General features: G+C 34.7%; 1 protein-coding gene across 1 annotated transcript in view; it reads left to right on the forward strand.

The window, feature by feature from the left end:
* Nucleotides 1-24685, forward strand: part of NEK1 (NIMA related kinase 1) — a 214466-nt gene that overhangs the window by 18966 nt on the left and 170815 nt on the right. Inside the window, exons 6-10 of the mRNA XM_059374160.1 lie at nt 11307-11390; nt 14572-14639; nt 14752-14838; nt 19060-19114; nt 22047-22247. Of these exons, the coding sequence (XP_059230143.1) occupies nt 11307-11390; nt 14572-14639; nt 14752-14838; nt 19060-19114; nt 22047-22247 (495 nt within the window). The remainder of the gene's footprint in view (nt 1-11306; nt 11391-14571; nt 14640-14751; nt 14839-19059; nt 19115-22046; nt 22248-24685) is intronic.

Raw genomic sequence — 24685 nt, forward strand, 5'->3', positions numbered from 1 at the left:
CAGCTTTCATTTAAAAAATTATCTTGATTATTGTTACATGTTCCTCTGTGTAGATCAGTTTTATTAGTTTTAATAGCTACATTATATCCCTTTGTAGCAAGGCTTGTGCTTTTTTATTTGTTCATATTCTATTTTCATTTCATTCCCATCCATAGGCTGCTATTTTAATCTTTAATTAATATCTGCGTATTTTTCCAAAATGGCTGTCACTGTCTTGTTTTTTTTTTTTTTAAAGATTTTATTTATTTATTTGACAGAGAGAGATCACAAGTAGGCAGAGAGGCAGGCAGAGAGAGAGAGGAGGAAACAGGCTCCCTGCTGAGCAGAGAGCCTGATGTAGGACTCGATCCCAGGCTGAGATCATGACCTGAGCTGAAGGCAGCGGCTTAACCCACTGAGCCACCCAAGCGCCCCACTGTCTTGTATTTTTAAATGCGTAACTGTTGTTTTACATCTTACTCAGTTTTATTTCTCCCCTTAGTACAGTTTCTGATCATTTGTTTTGCTTTCTGTGCATTTGTTGCTTCTGCTGTATAATGCTCCATTGATATTCATCCAAGTCTACACTTAATTTACTGCATCATGCACCCTTAATGTATGCTGAATAATTTCACATTATAATTGTTTCCCCAACAAGGTTGTAATTTACTGTGGAGCAGAGATTACAATTTTCACTGATGTCCTCTTTGGATACTTAGGAAAGCTGTGTCCATAAATTAATTGGCACAACTAATCATTTGATAATACTGTGTTGATGGAGACTTTTAGCTTCTTGCCAGTAACTTGATAATATGGTAAGGTTCTGAAATCTTGAGTTCTATTTTAGTTAAGTACTATTAAATAGGGTAATGTCATACTTTTCACTTTACTTATCCTGTTTCCACAACTAAGCCTACTAGACAGCACAGAACTTCAGGACTTGTGTTTGAATCATTTTTCTGCTTTTCAACTTGGTAATAGTTATGTTAACAAATGACTTTTAACTATTTTGAGACTATTTTCTCATTCTTTAATAGGGATGCTCATACCACATAGCCAACTTCACTATTGTGGTGAAGTCAAATAATCTATGCTAGTGTACAGAGTGCTGTTTTTTATTAGAATTTTATCTAATACCTTCCATTGCTTGTGCTTACATTTATTCTTTGTGTTTTAGTGGACTTTAAAAAAATGCTTACTATTAGATTTCATAACATTCTCTGTAAAGTACATTGATAGTCTGTGCATTTGGTTCTGCAGTTGGATAAATGTTTTTGGTACATAATGATGTATATGTATGAATATATATGTATCTTGTGGGTTTTTTTGTTAAGATTTTATTTATTTGACAGAAAGTGAGTGAGAGAGAGGAAATAGAAGGAGCTCAGGGGGAGCAGCAGAGGGAGAGGAAGAAGCAGACTTCCCGCTGAGCAGGGAGCCCGATGTGGGGCTTGATCCCAGGACTCCAGGATCATGACCTGAGCCAAAGGCAGAAACTTAACCAATTGAGCCACCCAGGTGCCCCTATATGTATCTTGTTATCCTAGAAATTAGTATGGAGATCTATTCTATATATTTTTGTCCATCTCTGAGATTATTCCATAATAAACAATGAGAATTTGGCAAGTCTTTCTTTTAAGTTAATAATATTTTTTTTACCCTTCAGAAAGATGATTTGTTAACACAGATAACATTATTTATTTTAGCTTGTTTTTTTTTTTTAACTTTATTTTTTCAGTGTTCCAAGATTCATTGTTTATGTATCACACCCAGTTTTCCATGCAATATGTGCTCTCCTTAATACCCACCACCAGGCTCACTCAACCCTTACCCACCTCCCTTCCAAAACCCTCAGCTTGTTTCTCAGAGTCCACAGTCTTTCATGGTTCGTCTCCCCCTCCGATTTCCCCCAACTCCCTTTTCCTCTCCTCCTCCCAATATCCTCCATGTTATTCCTTATGCTCCACAAGTAAGTGAAACCATATGATAATTGACTCTGCTTGACTTATTTGACTCAGCATAATCTCCTCCAGTCCCGTCCATGTTGATACAAAAGTTGGGTATTCATCCTTTCTTTCTTTTTATTTTATTATTTTACTATTTTTAATTTTTTTTTATTTTTTAGGTATTCATCCTTTCTGATGGAGGCATAATATTCCATTGTGTATATGGACCATATCTTCTTTATCCATTTGTCTGTTGAAGGGCATCTTGGCTCTTTCTACAGTTTGACAGTTGTGGCCATTGCTGCTATGAACATTGGGGTACAGATGGCCCTTCTTTTTACTACATCTGTATCTTTGTGGTAAATACCCAGTAGTGCAATTGCAGGGTCATGGGGTAGCACTATTTTAAGTTCTTTTTCCTTTTTTTCTTTTTAATTTTTTTTTTTTTTTTAAAGATTTTATTTATTTATTTATTTGACAGAGATCACAAGTAGGCATAGAGGCACAGAGGCAGGCAGAGAGAGAGAGGAGGAAGCAGGCTCCCTGCCAAGCAGAGAGCCCGACGCGGGACTCGATCCCAGGACCCTGAGATCATGACCTGAGCCGAAGGCAGTGGCTTAACCCACTGAGCCACCCAGGCGCCCTCTTTTTAATTTTTTAAGGAATCTCCACACTGTTTTCCAAAGTGGCTGCACCAACTTGCATTCCTACCTACAGTGTAAGAGGGTTCCCCTTTTCTCCACATCCTCTCCAGCACTTACTGTTTCCTTTCTTATTAATTTTGGCCATTCTAACTGGTATACAGTGGTATCTCATTGTGGTTTTATTTTAATCTCCCTGATGGCTAATGATGATGAACATTTTTTTCATGTGTCTGTTAGCCATTTGTATGTTTTCTTTGGAGAAGTGTCTGTTCATGTCTTATGCCCATTGTTTGATGTGATTATCTGTTTTTTGAGTGTTGAGTTTGAGGAGTTCTTTATAGATCTTGGATATCAGCCATTTGTCTGTAATGTCAATTGCGAATAACTTCTCCCGTTCTGTAGGTTGCCTCTTTGTTTTGTTGACTGTTTCCTTTGTATTTTAGCTTATTTGAAATGGGAATTATTTAAAGAGAAACATCCTACTACTACTACATCCTACTTCTTTCCAGCACAAAAATGTGAAGGCCAGAGGGTATTTTTTGTTTTAGACTGCCAGGTAGCATGAGTCTGAGATGGGTTTTGTCCATTTCTAGAATAGAAGTAGGAAGAGCAAGACCTCTGAAACAAGATGATTCTCCAACTACTCAAGTCGTTCTCTTCAGTGATACTTCCTTGTTTGCATCTTTGTTGGACAAAGCTCTATAGTTGGAAGTTAGGAAATTAAGTTATAGTTAGGAAGCAACTTAAAATCTGTGCCTTTTAATCAGTAGTAAGCAATGAAATGAACTAAATAATCCTTGGATGGCCTTTGCCCACATAAATATTTAAACGATTTCCCACTATTTTTACCTTATTTCTAAGTTCTGGATACATTTCCTGGTAGTCTACTTTCTTTTGATCATATATAATTTCCAAATGTGTACTTTTCCCAAAGGAAAAAGTATGGGTTTTCCCTAATATTTAGGTTCAGTGGGAGTATTAATGAAGCATATAAGTACCTTGAGTTTTTTCTGATAATCTAGAGACCTGCAGTATCGGGCTCTCCTAAGGCTGCAAAATTGATTTCTGTCCAGATGTTTTCATAAGACCTTGAATTAGATTTTTTAAAAATATACAAATTATTGTTTTCTTTTTTGTCCTAAGGCCAATACATTCTCCAGCGGATTTCACCTGTGGTACTATAGATTTGGGTGATTTTCTTTATTCCTGAAGGTTTCCAGTTCATCCATGGTTTTTGGCTATTAGAAAATGACCTTGCCAAGACCTTCTAAGTTAGGTACTAGGGCAATTTCCTGGCAGTGTGATAAAGGAATTGGTTCCATATATATTTATTAGTGTGGGCTTGTCATAACTGAATGAAAATAATTTTTAATTAAGGTATGGCTTTGTTGCATAATTGATTAGTTATTATTGGGAAAAAGTATAATTTTTTTTTTTACTTAAAAAAAAAATCTTTTTTCTTTTTGATTTATTTTACTTATTTGAGAGTGGGAGAGAGTGTGTGTACACATGCATATACGTGTGTTGGGGGAGGGTCAAAGGGAGAGGAAGTGAGCCTGGTGGGGGGCTCGAAATCATGACCCCATAAATTGACTGTGCCACCCGGGTGCCCCAAGGAGTATAGATTTTTATTGAACTGATGAAAATTACAATATTGTCCTGAAAAGTAAAACTGTTTCTGATTTCTGAGTGGGTCAGTGAGAATCAGATAATCAAATAATATGTGATAATTCAATTTACAAAAGCATAATCTGCTGAGTTGAAGGTTAGAGATGGTTCTTAAGAACAAAAATAGACTTCATGTGTTTATTAAATATAAAATAAATATAAGATATAAAATAGGACATTAAGACAAATACCTATTAGGTATTGGGGCACCTTGGCTTAGGTCACTGGGACTGAGTCCTACAACAGGTTCCCTGCTCAAAAGGGAGTCTGTTTCTCCTTCTGCCTCTCTGCCCCCCTCCTTTCTCTCTCTCAAGTAAATAAATAAAATTTTTAAAAAAGAATAATACCAATCATATTCCAAATAAGTACCCATAATTTAATTTCCTTTAATTCAGTTGATTCAGTTCTAGTAATTCTTTATTTTTATTTTTATTTTTTTAAAGATTTTATTTATTTGACAGAGAGAGATCACAGAGAGAGAGAGGAAGGAGCAGGCTCCCTGCCTAGCAGAGAGCCCGATGCGGGACTTGATCCCAGGACCCTGAGATCATGACCTGAGCCGAAGGCAGAGGCCCATCCCACTGAGCCACCCAGGCAGCCCTCAGTTCTAGTAATTCTTATCTGTCCGGGTGTTGAGGCACTTTTTTTCATCATGTATGTCAGCTTGTGGACTATAAAAAAGTCTAGAAATCTTGACTCAGTCCATTGAAGCCTGTACTTAAGAGTCTATTTTTTGAAGTATCAGTAGTTCAGTGTTCTTAGTACAGTCCTTTCCACGAGCCTCTGGTCAGTAGAAGCAAAAGCCTGTTTGATAATGAGGCAAAGTCTGTGGTTAATTTCTTATAGTAATAATAAAATAGAAGTTTTCTGTGGGACATTTGATAAAGGTGAATATTTTGCTTAAGGGTAAATATAGGTAGCAAAACCATTGACGTATGTCTAAAACCTTCCCATAAAGCATGCATTTTCTGCAATATTTATATTAATAGTAATTTCCTACATAAACTTAACCTGAGAGGCTGAACTTTTTTGTTGATTAGCCAAGTCTTACCATGCTAGTCTTAACAGTTTTGAGCTAATTAATATATTAATATATTTTCTATTAATACTGTATATACCTTAAAAATAATATTTGGTTACCTGTTTAATCAAAGTGACAAAATATTTTAAAATAAATATAGTTGGAGAGGAATCTGGGAAGGTGGTAGAATAGGAAGCAGGACTCTCTTTCCTACCAACACAATTACAGAATTGTGGTAGAATCTACCCGATGAAACTATTTTGTATCTCTGGAGTCTATTGCAAGCGTATAATTTCTAAGTGAAAGCCTGAATAATAAATTGTGGTTATTTTCAGTCAATTTCAGCTCTTAGCTAGGTAATGGTGGCTCCTACCCATTCCCTACCTCCCAGGACCCAGGCAATCAGCCCTGCAGGCTTTCCAGAAGGAATTTGAATGCACCTTGTGGGAACCAGGGTGGGCAAAAAGGTCCATGTCCTCCAAATGTCAGGGATCTGTGTTCTGAATGTTGTCATTTTTTATCTTGGAGGTACAAACAAGGATGTGGGCAGCCATTGTTGTTGTACCTCCCCCCATTGTTGTAAGACCCACCCTTCTTGCTGATGTGATTTCCAGGGGATTTAAAGGGCCACTGCCCTCTTTATTCCCCTTCTTTTCTCTTTTTCTCTTTGTGGAGACAGACATTAAAAACGAAGGTATTTGAAAGCAGCCACATACACAAGTGAAATTAGAAAGTCACCATGTATACCCGGAGAAAGATGAAGGCTTGGAAAAGACCTGAAAATTTAAGTTTGCCTTTAAGCCTCAGGCTGAACCTTGGCATGGAGACACCATACAATAATTAGCAAAAATAAGACAAGAAGCCCTGGGGATCAAGAAGAATCTGATTTCTAGCATCACCACATTATTAGATTCAAGTGTCTGCTTTTCAACAAAAATCACAAGGCATATGAAGAAACAGGAAAGTATGGCCCATTGAAAGGGAAATAATCAGCAGAAACTGTCTGAAAAGGACCTGATGGTGGATCTACTAGACAAAGACTTTAAAGCAACTTTCAGCTGCTCAAAGTACTAAAGTACTAAATGGAGAAAATCAAGAAAACAATGTATAAACACATTGAAAATATCAATAAAGATTTAAAAAACCAAAACCATTCTGGAGCTGAAAATACAATAACTGAAATGAAAAATCATTAGAGTGATTTAGAAACAGATTTGAATGGGAAGGAGAAAGAGTGAAATTGAATCTTGGACAATGGAAATTATTGGGTCTGAGGAACAGAAAAAAAAAAAAAAAGATTGAAGAAACATGAACAGAGCTTAAGGGACCTGTGGGACATCATCAAGCTGACCAACTTATGCTTTGTAGGAGTCCCAGAAAAAACATAGAGAAAGGGACAGAGCAAATATTTGAAGAACTAATAGCTGAAAACTCCCTGAATTTGATGAAAGACATGAATGTAAACATCCAAGAAGCTCAGCAAACTCCCAAATAGGATGAACTGAATGAGATCTGTGCCAGACACATTAGATTCAAACTGTTGAAGGTCAAAGACAAAGAATCTTAAAAGCAGCATAATAAAGTGAGTCATCACATGTGAGAGGACCCTCACCAAAATTTTCAGGAGATTTCTCACTAGAACCTTTGGAGGCCAGAAAGCACTGGGCTGATATTTTCAAGTGCTAAAAGAAAAAACTGTGAATCGAGAATCCTGTATTTGGCAATATCACCCTTCAAAAATGAGGGGCATTCTCAGGTAAACAAAAGCTGAGGTTATTTGTGACTTCTAGACCTGCACTGAAGAAAATGTTAATAGGGAGCCTTACAGATGGAAGTAAAAGAACAATAGACAGGGACTTGAAGTCATATGTAGAAATGAAGATCTCAGTAAAGGTAAATATATGGGTAATTACAAAAGCTGATAATGTAATAATGATTTCTAGTGCCCATTTTTGTTTTCTACAGATTTAAAGACAAACACATTTTAAAAAATACAATTATTAGTCTAAAACCTGGTATTACTGTAATTGGTTTATAATTCCACATTTTGTTTTTTTTATAAAATTTAAGAAAGCAATGCACTTTTAAACATCACCAGTTTATGTTTTTGGACACATGAACAAAGATATAATTGTATGAAGATGTAATTCTCTTACATTGGCAACTGAAAGGAGTAGGACAGAGAGATGTTAAGGAGTAGAGATTTTGTATGTTACTGAAGTTAAGCTCGTACAAATCCAGATTAGAGTATTGTGACCTTAGGATGTTAAATATAATCCCCAATGGTGACTACAAAGAAAATAGATATAGAATATGTACGTAGGGAATGAGAGATGAATTTAAATGTTTCACTATAGAAACCTAAGCACAAAAGAAAACTAATGTAAATGAGGGACAGAATAGCTATGAGGCATATAAAAGACCAATAACAAAATGACAGAAGTACCTCCTTATCAGTCAGCCTTAAAAAGGAAAGAAATTTAGAAATACACTATAACATGGATAAACCTGCATTATGCTAAGTCAAATAACCCAGGTACAAAAAAATGAGTACTATATGATTCCACTTTATGAGGCACTTAGAGTACCCAAAATTGTAGAGCCAGAAGGTAGAATAGTGTTTTCTGGGGACTAGGGGGAGAAAGGAATGGGTTATTATTTATTATTAAGGTTATTATTTAATGGTTATAGAGTTTCATCTTTGCAAGATGAAAAGAGTTCTGGAGTTGGATGGGTGGTGATGATTGTACCACAGTATGAAAGTACCTAATACCACTGAAGTATATACTCAAAAATGGTTAAGATGATGGATTTTGTATTATTTGTGTTTTACTACAGTTTAAAAAATTTGGGGTTCAGTCATCAAGCATCTGCCTTTGGCTCAGGTCATGATCCCAGGGTCCTGGGATTGAGCCTCACCTCAGGCTCCCTGCTCAGCAGGGAGTCTGCTTCTCCCTCTCCCATTCCCCCTGCTTATGTTCCCTCTCTCGTTGTGTCTTTCTCAGTCAAATAAATAAATAAAATTTTTTAAAAAATTTAAAAATTGAAAACAAGATACATAAAGGCAGTGCTATTATAAGGATCCTTAGCTTTTTCATAGATGAGGAACATTTGTTCAAAAAAAAAAATCAAATGATAAAGTCAGCACAAATCAGAGAAGATTATTCTGGTAGGCTTGGAATATCTGCTTTCTGGGCACATTATGCAGAAAGGTAAAGAGTAAGTTCTTATTCTAAAATCAATTTACTGTTCTAATAGAAAGCCATGTTTTACTTTTCTGTTAATATATTTAGCACTGTAAGTTTTTCAAACTTTTTTTAGTAAAAAATTTGTCAGAACTTAGCATACTTTAGTAAAATTTTAATATCTCATTACACAAAGAAACTTGAGTTTTGAATTAGAGAAGGTGGTATGTAGTATTGTTTTAGTGATCTAACACAATCTATAGTAGTAAAAATAATGCTATATACATAAAATTGTAATTCAGACAAGTTTATGGTCATTATATAGTGACCATATATAGTGTTTGATTGGCTGGATTACATTTTGTAACAAGAATTTGAAAGCCTTTTGAGCAAAAAGTGCCATTATCCTAGCAGTATTTTACAAATATTAATATGAATTAATACGTACAAGGAAGTAAAAAGGGGAGCTTAGAAGCACATTACAATTTGAGGGCCTTTCCTCTTATTCAACCTCAACTGTAAGTAATCAAACCCTAAAAAGAGTCTTGACTGGATAGACAGAGGTAATGGAAATGTTGCCTTTATACTGATATGTGTCCTTCTCAGCTTTGTGTATACCTCCCCATCAAAATTTAGCTGTGGAATCATCTCTTTGTCCAGTTTTATTTTATCACCTCTAGGCTGAATTGGCTGTCCTTTGTGCTTCTTTATTACTACTTTGGGTTTACTCCCCTCCCTCAGTAGTCTTTGATAGGGGCCAACAAACAAGGGCCAACCTCGTACCACTGTCTGTTTGTAAGCAAAGTTTTATTAAAACCACAGTTTTGTTTGTTTGCATATAGTAATCTATAGCTGCTTTTATCCTACAGTGGCAAAGTTGAGTTGAAACAGAGACAATATGGCCTGCAAAGCCCGAAAGATTTACTTTCTGGCCCTTTACAGAATAAATTTGGTCTGTGAGCTCTTTCATTACCTTTTTGCCAGTTCCTACAGCTGTTGGCATATCATTGGTGCTGAATACATTTTTGTCAAATTATAAAGGAATATAGGTATGGGAAATATGGTAGTGAAAAACCCTATCTGTAAAAGAGACATGCATGGTTTCTAAAATGTGTTCTAGTTGTACAGGTAGACCATATAAAAATAAGACTCCACTGAGCTTATTTCTTTTATCTTTTGGTACTTTTTCCTAAGCCTTGTTGAACTAATTGCCCTCTTAATGTATGTATCACTGTTATAAAACTTGAGCATTTTATTATAGATATATTTATTTATAAATATATTTCAACCACCATGTGAACTCAAAGTCAGAACAGTATTTCAATTCTCTGCTTATAGTGCCTGATGTGAATATAGAAAGAAACTTAAAAATTGTGTAGCCCTCAGTAAGTATATATACATATATTTGCACTGGGAGATTAGTTTGTTTTTAAAGAAAATTAATTAAAAGTTATTTTTTAAATGGATTATTCTTTTTAAAAAATACTGCAGAGTAAAAATTAGTTTGTTGCTTTCATTTTATCTAATGAAAGTCCTCTTCTCTGAGGTGTAAACACTGTTAATTGGTAGCTATTTTTCTGTGCTTCCTTTATTTCTTCTTTCATTCTTAGAAACACCATACCTCATATATAATTATATGGAGCTTAGGTATGTAAAATACACAAAGATTTCTTTTAAAAATGCTAGGAGTATGCTATGCATACCCATTCTAGAACTTTCTTTTTTTCACTTAACAGTATACATGGAAGTACTTAATTATTTTCTGTGGCTTCTTGGTATTTCTAGTACAGTGATGTCACAGTGTATTTAACTAGGCCTCTTCATATGTTTATACATGTTTTGCTCTGCTGAACATTGCTGGGATGAATATCCTTTAACACATCCTTTTTGTATTTGTGATGTTGTATCTGTAAGACAAATTTGAAATTCCAGTTGCTCTTTCAAATGGTATATGAATTTAAAATTTTTACATACTTTGCCAAATGACTATGATTAACTTTTTCACAAACAAGGTATGCAAAGACTTACTTCCTCACATTCTGGCCAATCTTGTGTATTATTTTATTTTTCTCAAGTTACTATTGTTCTAGTTATTGTTTTATTTATTTTAATTATTTTCTTAAATAATTAATTATGCTTGATTATGTATTCTGCCATGCAGATGTTTTAAATTTTATATATGCAACATTGTCAGTCTTCTTTCTTGTGATTTAGAGGTTTTGTGAAGGATTAAAAGTCCTTCAATAAAAGATTATAGGAAATTAACCTGTGTTTTCTTTGATTGTTTTATAGTCTAATTTTTTCCTGTTTAAAAATGCCATTTACTTAGAATTCTTTTGGTGTTAGGAATGGGGTAGAAATTAAATTCTTTTACTTTCAAGTAGCCAGTTTCAGAGAGTGTTTATATATGGTGAGTGTGGAAAGAGATGAATAATCAGTGATGACTTCCAAATTTTGAGCCTGATTTTTTTTCCTTTATGACTTTTATTTATGTAGAAAAAATATGTATTTAAAAATAAAGTGACTCACCATCACAGTATCATAAAATATAAAGTATTTCTACTTTTCAGTCTTCTCTGGAAATTTCTGTTTTCTGATTTCTAAGCGATGCTCAGTAGCAGTCTCTTACATTTGAAAGTTAGTGCATACCCTGCACATAATGTGTCAGTTGGCTTGATTATCTCCTTAATGTTAAAAACATTAATTATAGTGAAATTTAAAAATTATAACCTAAATTTGTTTTTTCAGGACTTAGTTCTGCTCAACCCCAAATATTCTAGGAGTGCTTTCATTGTCAAGGAAAGACTACTTACTATACAATATAAATTTTAGAAGAAATGACAAATTTGATTTCCCCCCCTAGATTTTGGACTGGTTTGTACAGATATGTTTGGCCTTGAAACATGTACATGATCGAAAAATTCTTCATCGAGACATAAAGTCCCAGGTATGTTTATTCTGTCACTAATAACTTCTACATGGATATGAACATTGAGTCAGCTTTGTTTTGTGGCTAAAATTTTTGAACCCAAATCATTCTGCATCAGATTATCTGTTCTCTCTTTCCCCTTCATTATAATTCTAGAAATCCTCTTTATATGCATCATGTGTTAGATCTTCTGCCTTTTTCCTATATCCTCCTCTTTGTGGATTTACTCTCATAATGATGGAAAAAAACAGAAAATAGATATGTGGAAGGTCTATATCTGGTTGTATTGTATGTCTGAAGATGACCTTATTCACCTCTCTAGCTTTAATGATAATTTGAATATAAACTTCTAGGTGAGAAATTTGTTTTCCTACAGAATTTTGAAGTTATTATTTATTTGTTTTTTGGCTTCTAGTGTTGCTGTTTAGGAATTTAAAGCCAATGATTTCTTTCTTTCTTTCTTTCTTTCTTTTTTTTTTTTTAAAGATTTTATTTATTTGAGAGAAAGCTAGCAGGGTGGGGGGTCAGGGGGATGGCAGAGGGAGAGAGAGAGGGAGAAGCAGACTCCCTGCTGAGCAGGCAGCCTGATGTGGGTCTTGATCCCAGGCCCCTGAGATCATGACCTGAGCCAAAGGCAAGCGCTTAACTGCCCCTGTTGGAGCTTCTTAATCTAACCCTTCCAAGTACCTTATTTGTTCTTTCACGTTTTATCTCTGTCTCTGAGTTGCATCCTAGGTGAATTTTTCAACCTACTTTCCAGTTAACTAAGTGCTTTTTAAATTTGTGTAAACTGATACTTATCTGCTTACTTTAAAAAAAAAACTTTTTTTCTCTCCAGGATTTTAAAATGGTTTTTCATATACATTTGTTCTTACTCTAATGGCTTTTTTTTTTTTTTAAAGATTTTATTTATTTGAGAGAGAGTGGGAGGGAGAGGGAGAGAGAATCTGAAGCAGACTGCACATTTAGCACAGAGCCTGACTCGGGGCTCGATCTCATGACTGAGAGATCATGACCCGAGCCAAAACCAAGAGTCAGACACTAAACAGTATCTGACTGAACGACTGAGCATCCAGGTGCCCCACTGTGATTGGTTTTTGTTTCATAATGTCTTGTACTTCTTAAGTAGACTTCCTTTATCTCTTTGCAATTTTCTTTTTAAAAAATTTTTTTTAAGATTTTATTTTTAACTAATCTCTACACCCAGTGTGGGGCTCTCTACACCCACTATGAGACCAGGAATCCCATGGTCTGTTGATGGAACTAGCCAGGTGCCTCTCTATCTGCAATTTCCTAAACATTTACTTTAAAGTTCTGGTTGGATTGTTTCACAAAATCAATTCTGTCTAGAGTGAATTCTTGTGCTGATTATTTTATTAGCTTTTTTTTTTTTTTTTTTTGCATCAGGTTTCTTCATGCGTATTGGACTTTATTTTTTGGCCACTCTTTGTGAGAAATGTTTTGTCCCCACAGCTCACTCATCTTTGCGTACAGGTTTCTTTCGTGGATGCCCCACTAGGGCTCACTCACTCCCAGACCTGGTAGCACAGAGGGGATTTGTTTCCTGGTGTCAAGGCTATGTATCTGTCTTACCTTCTTACTCCTGCAGCTTCTTATATAGCCTGGTAGCCTCAGGGTGAGTAGTAAGAAGAGGAGAAACTGTGATGGGAGCTTTATACCCCATCCTTCCAGTTCCCCACCTCTCTGCTACCTAATTCCATTTCATTCCATTTTACTCTGTCCCTCTCATCCCCATTTTGTGTCATCTTGGACTGTGAACATGTGTCAATTTAAGTCTCCTGAATGATATGGAGTTTAATTAATGTTCCACAAACTCTTGCCTTTACTGTTTGGTAGAACACTGGAGTTAAGTATTTATGTATGCAAATTAACTGGCTAGTTTTTTATTGCAAATTTTATTGGAAAACTTTTCCAATTTTGGAAAATTTTAAGGTTAATTTGTTACATTTAGGGTAATTAGAATTTTTAGGCAGGCTTTTTTTTTTTTTTTTAATGGAGGGGAAGGTCTGAGTTTATTTTTTTAAAGCTATGTTGAGATATATGTCAGATATGATGACATTCACCCACTGAAAATTTACAGTTCAATGATTTTTCGTATATTCAGAGTTGTGAAACCATCACCACTCTCTAATTCTAGAACATTTTTTTTTAATCATTCCAAAAAGAAATCCTGTACTGTTACCAATCACTCTCCATTTCCTCTCTACCTAGACTCTGGAAACAACTAATCTAGTTTCTTTCTCAATGGATTTGCCTATTCTGGACATTTTATGTAAATGGAATCATATAATATGTGACTTTGTATATTTTAAATAGTGTATCTTTTGTTGCTAATGAATTGTAAGAGTTCTTTTTTTCTGGATACAAATTCCTCGTCAGATACATAATTTGCAAGTATTTTCTCCAGTTCTGTGGGTTGTCTATTCACTTTTTAAAAAAAAATTAACCATTTTTAAATTTTTATTTTAATTCAGTTAATTTAACATGTAATATGTTACTGGTTTCAGAGGTTGAGGTCAGTGATTCATCAATCTTATTTAATACCAGTGCTCATTATATCACATACCCTCCTTAATGTCCATCACCTAGTTATCGCATGTCTGTTCACTTTTGATGGTCTTCTTTGAACAGAAGTTTTTATTTTTGAGAAGTCCACTTTATATTTTCTTTTTTTGCTGGTACTTTTCGTGTCACATTTAAGAAACCATTGCCCAGCCCAATGACATGAAAATATATTCATATGTATTCCTCTAGGAGTTTTGTAGTTTTAGTTCTTATATTTAAGAATCCATTTTGAATTAGTTTTTGTCTATGTTATGAGATAGGGATCTATATTCATTCTTTTATATGTGGATATCCAGCTATTCTTACATTTTTTAAAACTAGATTCATTTTTTTTTTTAAGATTTTTATTTATTTATTTGACAGAGAGAGACAGAGAGAGGGAACATAAGTAGGGGGAGTGGGTGAGGGACAAGCAGGCTCCCTGCTCAGCAGGGAGCCCGTTGCGGGGCTCAATCTCAGGACCCTGGGACCATGATTTGAGCTGAAGGCAGAAGTTTAATGACTAAGCCACCCAGGCACCCCTAACTAGATTCATTTATATGAAAAGAGTTGTCAGCTCAGAACTGGATGTAACAGTATTTCTGATTTTTTTTTTTTTACATCTTTTTCACAGAATATATTTTTAACCAAAGATGGGACAATACAACTCGGAGATTTTGGAATTGCTCGAGTACTTAATAGGTAACATCGATTTTAAACTTTGTTTTGACATAATGTCCATGGTTATATGTATGTGATAATTTTTAATATCCTTTAGTATCTTAAGTTTTTCTAATAATTCTTTTTGTTCTAGTACTGTGGAGCTGGCTCGAACTTGTATAGGGACCCCCTACTACTTGTCACCTGAAATTTGTGAAAACAAACCTTACAACAATAAAAGGTATTTAAAATGATGTTCATTACATATATTCCCTTTAAATCTTTCTGTTACATTTTATTTACTAACCTTCAGAATAGTATTCTAAAATCATTAATATGCATATAAATATATATATAGATATAGATAGATATGTATGTATGTATATACACCTATTCTTTTTTACTATACAGTGAGGGGGATTGCAAAGAAGCTATTTCATGTCTTATTAAAGGACATATAGAAAGTGTCACTTTATTTTTTATTTATTTGTTTATTTATTTAAGTAAACTTTGTACCCCATGTTGGACTTGAATTCATGACCCCAAGATCAAGATCAAGAGTTGCATGATCTTCTGACTGAGCTAGCCAGGCACTCCAAAAGTTTCACTTTATTATTATAAGTTGTAATTGGAAATAGAAATAATTTTTTGGTCTTTGTAATAGTCATTTCCTATTAGATTGTAATAGTTATTGAACACTTACTAAATGCTAGGCCTTATTTTGAATGCTTTCTATGTATTCACTTCTTTAATCTTCACAATAGCCTTGTGAATTGTAGGTATTCATTAATCTTCCTTTGCCTATAAGGAAGCCAAATACAGAGAGAGAGGTAAAGCAACTTGAAAGCTTCAGGCATCTGGCTCCCAAGCCCAAATCCCTAACCGTTAGTTGTACTATGGCTAACTGATTGTGTAATATGTGCGTGAGATGAGGAATTCTGTCACTGAACTCCATTTACCCTTTATTTTCTCTCTTTCTAATTGAAATATCCTAACCAAGAAACATTGGTCTTAAATTTGAAAGCACCCACAGAACCTAAAAGGAAGAAAGTGATAGTTCCTTTTTTTGAGAGTGGAAAGGAAGCTGTATTTAAAACCTGAGCAGTCGAGGCAGAGAACATCATCCTAGCAATGTGCTTTTTTTTTTTTATTAATTAATTTATTTAAGAGACAGGGTGAGACAGTATGAGCAGGGGGAATAGCAAAGGAAGAGGGACAGAGAGAATCCCAAATAGACTCCCTGCTGAGCATGGAGTCCCAACTCCAACTCAGGACTCCATCCCAGGAAGCAGAGATCATGACCTGAGCCGAAACCAATAGTTGACGCACCTGCTGAGCCACCCAGGCACTCTCCCAGCAATTTTTTTTAAATGATTTTAAATTACAATGATCAGGGACGCCTGGGTGGCTCAGTTGGTTAAGCAGCTGCCTTCAGCTCAGGTCATGATCCCAGCGTCCTGGGATCGAGTCCCATATCGGGCTCCTTGCTCCGCAGGGAGCCTGCTTCTCCGTCTGACTCTGCCTTCCACTCTGTCTGCCTGTGCTCGCTCTCGCTCACTCTCTCTGACAAATAAATAAAATCTTTAAAAAAATAAATAAATAAATAAATAAATAAATTACAATGATCAGTCTAGTTCATGGAATGTGTTTTTAGTGGATATTCTTAAGGATAGTAGGATTTTCTTTAAACCAAATTAATTTTTCATTTTAATGCTATTGCTGTATCTTATGGGTAAGTCAATTGTGAAAAAAAAAAATCAGTATTTAAATTAGGAATGGGGGTGCCTGGGTGGGTCAGTGGGTTAAGCCTCTGCCTTCCTCTCAGGTCATGATATCAGGGTCCTGGGATCAAGCCCCATACCATGCTCTTTGCTCAGCTGAGAGCCAGTTTCTCCCTTTCTCTTTGCCTGCTGCTGTGCCTACTTGTGATTGCTTTCTCCTGTCAAATAAACACGTAAAATCCTTTAAAAAGATAAATAAATAAGGAATGGATTTAATCATCCTTTGGAGAATTTCATGTAAAATTAATTTTGTGGGAAAAATAGTTTAAAAATGTCATGGATAAGCATCATCAATATACTTCAAAAATTCATATTTTTTCTAAATATGTTTTGAAATATTTTATTAATAGGATCATTAGTTTAATGAGTTTGTTTATACATAGGTCATATATTAACATGTACAAGTACTACATAACTAACAAGTAATAATAAGTTTAATTACACTTAAATTTTTTTATAAGTTGAATCTTGAAATTAAGTAGATTTTTGGAGTTAAAGTTCTATATTTGTAGCTTTTTCATGAGTTTGGTTCAGGATAACCTTGGGATTTCAACATTGGATTTTATTCTTTTCTGTTAAGTTTAACTTTGATGAGCCTTTTTTTTTTTAGTTTTTTAATTTTAATTTTTATTTAAATTTTTTTTAAAGATTTTATTTATCTATTTGACAGACAGAGATCACAGGTAGGCAGGGAGGCAGGCAGGGAGAGAAGGGGAAGCAGGCCTCCCGCTGAGCAGAGAGAGCCCAGTGCAGAGCTGGATCCCAGGACGCCGGGATCATGACCCACTGAGCCACCCAGGTGCCCCTGAGGAGCAGTTTTTGTTGACTACTAAGGATCGCTGTAGCTCTGAACTATAAGTCTTTTATTTTTTCTTTTTAAAAATGGAAATAGAATTTTTTAAATTATAAAAATACATTTAAGATAAAAGAAAGGAAGAAACTATAAAGAACATAGTATATGTCCTTAAAATAATATTAAATAATTAATATATTTACCTTATATTTTAGTAGGCTGTCATAGATTTATTTCAGATTTAATTTTTGTAAATTAATATGTTCTTTTTCATCATTAAAACAGTATTTTGCTTTTAAAATAATTTTTAAAATCATGGTGTTTTGTAAGTAATTTAATAAAATAAATTTTAAAAATTTAATAAAATAAAAAATTCCAGGGGTGCCTGGGTGGCTCAGTGGGTTAAGTTTCTGTCTTCAGCTCAGGTCATGATCTCAGGGTCCTGGGATTGAGCCCCGCATCGGGCTTTCCACTCAGCGGGGAGCCTGCTTACCCCCTCTCTCTGCCTGCCTCTCTGCCTACTTGTGATCTCTGTCTGTCAATAAATAAAAATCTTTGGGGTGCCTGGATGGCTCAGTGGGTTAAAGCCTTTGCCTTTGGCTCAGGTCATGATCCCAGGGTCCTGGGATTAGGCCCTGTGTCGCTTCCCTTCCTCTCTCTGCCTGCCTCTCTGCCTACTTGTGACCTCTGTCTGTCAAATAAATAAATAAAATCTTTTTTAAAATAAATAAATAAATAAAAATCTTAAAAAAAAATTCTGTATTCATGGAATTTACTGACTTTGTTCTTTTAAATATTACATTTCTTTAATAAAACTTTAATTGTTTGGGCAATGTCCACAATAGCCAAACTATGGAAAGAGCCCAGATGTCCATTGACCTATGAATAGATAAAGAAGATGTGATATATATATATATATATATATATATGACATGACCTATGTTTTGAGGAGAGCTTATACACACACACACACACACACACACACACACACACGCACACAATAGAATACTACTCAGCCATCAAAAAAATGAAAACTTGCCATTTGCAACAATGTGGATGGGACTAGAGGGTATTATGCTATGCAAAATAAGTCAGAGAATGATAATTATCATATGATCTTACTGATGTGTGGAATTTGAGAAACAAAACAGAGGATCATAGGGGAAGAGAGGAAAAAATATAACAAGATGTAATCAGAGAGGGAGACAAACCGTAAGAGACTCTAAATCATAGGAAACAAACTGAGGGTTGCTGGGGGAAGTAAAGTAAAGGGATGGGGTAAATGGGTGATAGAGGATATGTGATATAATGAGCAGTGGGTGTTATATACAACTAATGAATCACTTAGCTCTATCTCTGAAACCAATAATAGATTACATGTTAATTAATGGAATTTAAATTTAAAAATGTTAAAAAATAAAGTGAGGGAATTAATAAAGTAATTGCTTAGGCAACTGGCATCTTTCTAATCTGGGATAGCTACTCTTATCATCTAGTTATGGTTGAAATTTTGAGTTTTGGGACGCCTGGGTGACAGTTGGTTAAGCGGCTGCCTTTGGCTCAGGTCATGATCCCAGCGTCCTGGGATCGAGTCCCACATCGGGCTCCTTGCTCGGCGGGGAGCCTGCTTCTCCCTCTGCCTCTGCCTACCCCTTTGTCTGCCTGTGCTCTTGCGTTCTTTCTCTCTAACAACAACAACAAAAAAAACCCAAACAATTGCCATAAGGCTGATTGGCGAAGTTGATTGTTTGAGATTTTGAGCTTTAAAGGATATGTTTTATGGAACAGATATTTTTGGAGAACATTTTCATTGTGCTTTTATTTCCTTTAAATGAAAAAAATTAAATTCTGATACTTAGAGAAAATTTCTCATTTTTCCCTTTTCTAGTGACATTTGGGCTCTGGGGTGTGTCCTGTATGAGATGTGTACGCTTAAACATGCGGTAAGTAGAGGTTTCTGAAATATTTAAAAAATTGTGTTCTAAAGTACCTGTAAATATATATGTATAAATAAATAAATAAGTGTGTGTGTGTATATTTTTAATCATATGCCACCTTTCAGGTCACTCTCTTTTACTAGAAGTTCTCTGTCAGTTTTTAAATTTCTCATTTTTTCTCAAGTATGAATTTAGATAGATTTTCCCTTAATATATATGCATATATTATATACATATGTTATATATTTGTTATTAAAATACATATGTCATACTTTTTCCCAGGAAATTTTTTTTTTTTTTTTTTTTTTTAAGATTTAGTTACTTATTTTGGAATGAGATAGAGTGAAAGAATCTCCAGCAGATTCCCTGCTGATTGGGGAGCTGGACTAGGGTTTGATCCCACAACCCTGAGATCATGACCAAGAGTCAGATGCTTAACCAACTGAGCCATTCACACACCCCTCCACCAGGAAATTATTTCTAATGACAAAAATAAACTTGCTATCTTTTTAGTGTTCTATTTATATGTGAAGATGGTGTTTTAGCTTAATGATTTTTGTTTCATCTTAGCAATTTCTTTTAAAACACCCGAAGTATTTGGAATTGAATTGTATTTGAGTTTGGAATTGAAATTAAAGGACATTTTTTGACCTGTTCATCAAAGGATTTTATCAACTCAGATGCCCTTTAATTAAAAATTTATTTTGGAGGCACCTGGGTGGCTTAGTTGGTTAAGTGTCTAACTCTTGATTTCAGCTCAGATCATGATCTCAGAGTTGTGACTGGGGTGAGAGTGAGCTAGGCATTGGGCTCCAGGGTCAGCAGGGAAGTCTGCTTTGCCTCTCCTCTGCCCCTTCCCCTGCTTGTGCGCGCACGCACACCCCCCCCCCCCCACACTCATTCTCTCTGTCTCTCTCTTTCTCAAATAAATAAATCTTTAAAAAATTGTTTTTTAATTTTTGAGACTTTGTTGAGATGGGCATAATATGCCCCAAAGGGGGAGTTTTTTCTTAAATAGGTTGAATTTTAATCACTTTCCATTTCAAAATTTTGCTTTTTAAAAATGCTCCCCTGGGGGTGCTTGGGTGGCCCCGTCAGTTAAGCATCCCCAACTCCTGATTTCTGCTTAGGTCATGATCTCAGGGTAGTGAGATAGAGCCCAGTGTTGGGCTTCTTTCTGGGCATGGAGCCTGGTTGAGATTTTCTCTTTTGCTTTCCCTCTGCTCCTCCCTCTATTCCTCCCCTCAACCCTATATGGGCATGCTCGCTCTCACAAAAAAAAGTTTCCTCCATTAAGCAATAATGTATTTTCATTAACAAAAACTTAAGAAAATAAATAAAAATGTGAAGAACTGAATGAATATCAAAAGCAATTCTTCCAATTGGTAATGAGTATTTGTAATAGTTTGTTTCCTTCCAGACTTTTTTCTAGATTAATTTATAAAAGAAGTTTTTTTTTCCTTTCTGCAGTTTAATTATATTGTACAAACAGTTTTAGAGCCTGTTTTTATTGCTTGATATTATTTGGGGGATATTTTTTCTTTGTTATGTTTTTCATGGTTGCATACTCTTAATTTTAAGACTGTATTACCTTATAAAAGCATAGACTGCCAAAGTGATATGGAATGGTAGTTTATCAGATCTATATTTGAAGGAATTGGTCAGTTTCTCAACACACAGCCATTTTAGGTATAAATCAGTGTGTTTTCTTTAATTTTTTCACCTATATTCTGTCACCATTGCTTCTATATTTTGGAATTACATACTCTTAAGTAGACACATGAAATTAACTAATTTATGAAAAGTTTGTCAGTTGAGGGACTGAAAATTCACTGTAGTGAAGGAATAATCTATCCTGCATTTAGAATTCCTCCTTAGGTACATAGCTATTTCTAGACTACTGAATTGTGCTCAAATTTTAGTATACTGAATATCATATTTTAAATGTCTGAGAGAACTCAAGATTTAGCAAAACTTTTTTATACTTCGTATAATCACCAATACCTAATTTATAGCGTGTTTTGTTTTGTTGATGGGTATGTTAAGAACATAGTGCATAACTGTTCTGTTCTATTTTAGCAGAGATGTCAAAAGCTTAATTTTATTTACTTTCAAAATTAAATCTTTAGATTTTAAACTGCCCCACTGCTGTTGGTTTTTTAACTTCAGTTAGAATTTATATTGTGTTTACTCCTTAAATATATACTATTCTGATACGGCTTATATTCCCCTTTGGAGTACTTGCCATGTTTCTTACTACATGGCTTTTGGGAGCATCACACACTTACCAATAAATATAATCAGTGTTTAAAGGAAAGTAATTAGTATTATTTTTAAAGATTTATTTATTTGAGAGAGAGAAAGGGCATATGCACACGAGTTGGGCAAGGGGCAGAGGAAAAGAATTTCAAGCAGACTCCCTGAGTTGGATGCAGGACTCGATCTCATGGCCCATGAGATCATGACCTGAGCTGAAATCAAGAGTCAGACCCTTTACTGACTGAATTACCTAGGCACCCCAGTACTTTCATTTATTATGTTTTTTCCCAGTACTGTTTTAGAGTTAATTTCTTGTTCCACTTACTGCAACAGGGCCACAGGTAGGCAGGTCTTGAATGAAGACTACAGGTTTGTTTTTGTCTTTATTATTGTTTTTATAAAATCTTTTAATACCTTTATTCCATCTTTTAGTATTTTGAGTAAGCAAAAATTAATATTAAACTTTTTATGAGGACTAATATTCTCTTAAATGTGTTTATAAATAACCAAGTTAACTTTGTTCTAAAGAACATATGCTAAAAAAAAAGAACAGATGGTGATTAGAATATTTGTAAGAGGACTGTATTTCTGTTCTATAGGAAAATAACTTTCTCAGTGTTTATTCCTATTTTCAATTTATGTATGTTTCATATATGTTAATTTATTTTCTGGATTTTAGTTTGAAGCTGGCAATATGAAAAACCTGGTACTGAAGATAATATCTGGATCTTTTCCACCTGTATCTTTACATTATTCTTATGATCTCCGCAATTTACTCTCTCAGTTATTTAAAAGAAATCCTAGGGATAGACCATCAGTCAACTCCATATTGGAGAAAGGTTTTATAGCCAAACGCATTGAAAAGTTTCTCTCACCTCAGGTATGTTTTTTTTTTTTTTTTTTACTTTAAATTAATAAGGTTTTGGTGCTTAATTAGGACATGACCTATGTTTTGAGGAGAGCACATCATAGTTCTGGGAGAATGAAATGCTTTTTTCAGATGACATTGGAGTCACCTTTCTTTCTGCTCTCATATCCTTCCTCTTTGGATTTGTTTCCTAGTTGTGAATCTGTAGGAGGGAAAACATTCTTCCTGTGTTTCCTCTTAACACTTAATACTGAACTTCTCACCCTTCCAATCACCGAATGTGTGGTAGTCTTTCCCACACCAAGCTCTTCTGCAACACAGCTGGGTGTCCAGTTTAGTTCAATTCTGGGACTACATGGTGATAACAGATCATCAGATCCCACAGCCTGCTGAAGGGATACGAAGGGCAAGGGTGCTGAGTGCTGGAGCTTCTGTTGCAGTGAAGTTAGAATGCCTCACCCTGCTGGTATGTTTACCAACACAGAAGCTGTACAGATTTTGTCCTTCAGCTTTTTATGGAGGCTTTATTATGTAGACATGATTGACTAAATCATTGGCTTTTAGTGTTTGAATCAACCTCAGTCCCTTTCCTCTCAGGAAGGGGAGTGAGACTAAAAGTTTCACCCTTTAATCACATGGTAGATTTTCCTGGCAATCAGCTTCCATCCTTAGGGGCCTTCCAGGTGTCACCTCATTAACATAAATTCAGGTGTGGTTGAAAGTGGCTTGTTAGGAATAACAAAAGACACCTTTATTCTCTTTAAGGGTTTTAGGAGCTGTATGCCAGGAACTAGACACAAGATATGTATTTCTTAAGATAAATCACAATATCACAGAATCATTCCTTTGTCTTGGGTTTCTGTTGTTTTATTTTCCAATTTTTTTTTTTTATTGTGGTAAAATGTGCACAACTAAAATGCATCTTCCTAACCATTTTTGAGTGTCCAATTCAGTGGTATTAAATAGATTTTCAATGCTCTGCAGTTAATACCACCATTCATCTTCACAACTCCTCATCTTATAAAACAAACTCCTTCCCATTAATCAGTAACTCCCCATTCCTTTCTATCACAGCTTCTGGCAGTCACCTCTCTACTTTGTCTTCTTAGGTTTCTAACTGTAAAATTATTATTGAAAATTTTTTTAATCCAGTATAGTTAACATATATAGGGTTATATTAGTTGTACATGTACAATATAGTGATTCAATGATTCTGCACAGTAGTGCTCATCAAGATAAGTGTACTCTTAATCCCTTTCACCCATGTCACCTATCCCCCTACCCACCTCCCCTCTGGTAACCCTCTAATTGTAAAATTATTAAATGTTTATGTGCCTCAATGACCTATAAACAATGAGATTATAAATATATTTACATCATGAAGTGGTTGTGAGAATTAAAAAAAAGTGATAATGTACATAAAGTTCTTAATGTCTAGCATGCAATAAGTGCTCAATACATTCAATACAAAATATTATCAATGTGTCATTTTATTATACAAATATAAACATATTAGTATCTTCATAGTTTTTTTTACTTTTATATGCTCATGGGATAAGAGGGAAGTGTCATATATTCTCTGGGTTAACAGAACATCTGTGAACAAATAATTTTCAGAAAACAGAAGTGTGGATTTAATTATTACTACCAGGAGAACACATTAGTCACCAAAAAGCCAATTAAAATGTATAGATTGAAGGTTACTTTTATAGGATATAGCAAGAATCTCTGAAACGTAGGTTTCTTATAAAACTCCTTTGTTATAAGTAACAATTTCAAGAACATTTATGAGGCAATATACTATTGTTTTTTGGCAAAGAAAGAATAACTTCATTGAATCTTGCTGAGGTTCCCCCAGTCCCAAAACCAGTGGTTTGGACATAACAGTCTCAAGGCTGAAGCACTGGAATTCAGGTAGCCAGCAATGAAGGAAAATGTGCAAGCCTGATTTATCAAAATTTATAATATGGAAATAAAAAAGGACAGATTATGATTATTAAGAAGTGGAATATTTGATAGTATATGTTTAGTTATGAATAGCTCCTTGTTAATATTTAGACATCACTTAGATTTCATTTTTGTGAAAATCTCTTTGTTTATTTTCTGCTATATATCACTTAGTATTCTTGTGAGAAAGTTTATAATATATTTTTTAAGGCTTTAACTTTGAAACAGTTTGTAAGCTTAACTGTATAATGTATGAACTACTATAATATTCTGTAGAGTTTTTAAAAAATTACTTCTTTAACTGCTGTCACCCAAGGTTTAATATGGCTTAATTCTCAATCTTACACATGCTGGAGGAAGCTTGACAAATCATGGTTAAGCTCTGATTCCTTAGCAATATGGGTGTTGTCCAATAGTACTTTCAGTAATGCGTCAAGAATGATGTGTTTTATATCTGCATTGTCCAGCATTGTTGCCACTAGCCACATGTGGTTGTTGAATAT

The sequence above is a fragment of the Mustela nigripes genome, chromosome 1, assembly GCF_022355385.1.
Source record: "Mustela nigripes isolate SB6536 chromosome 1, MUSNIG.SB6536, whole genome shotgun sequence".
NCBI classification, from domain to species: domain Eukaryota; kingdom Metazoa; phylum Chordata; class Mammalia; order Carnivora; family Mustelidae; genus Mustela; species Mustela nigripes.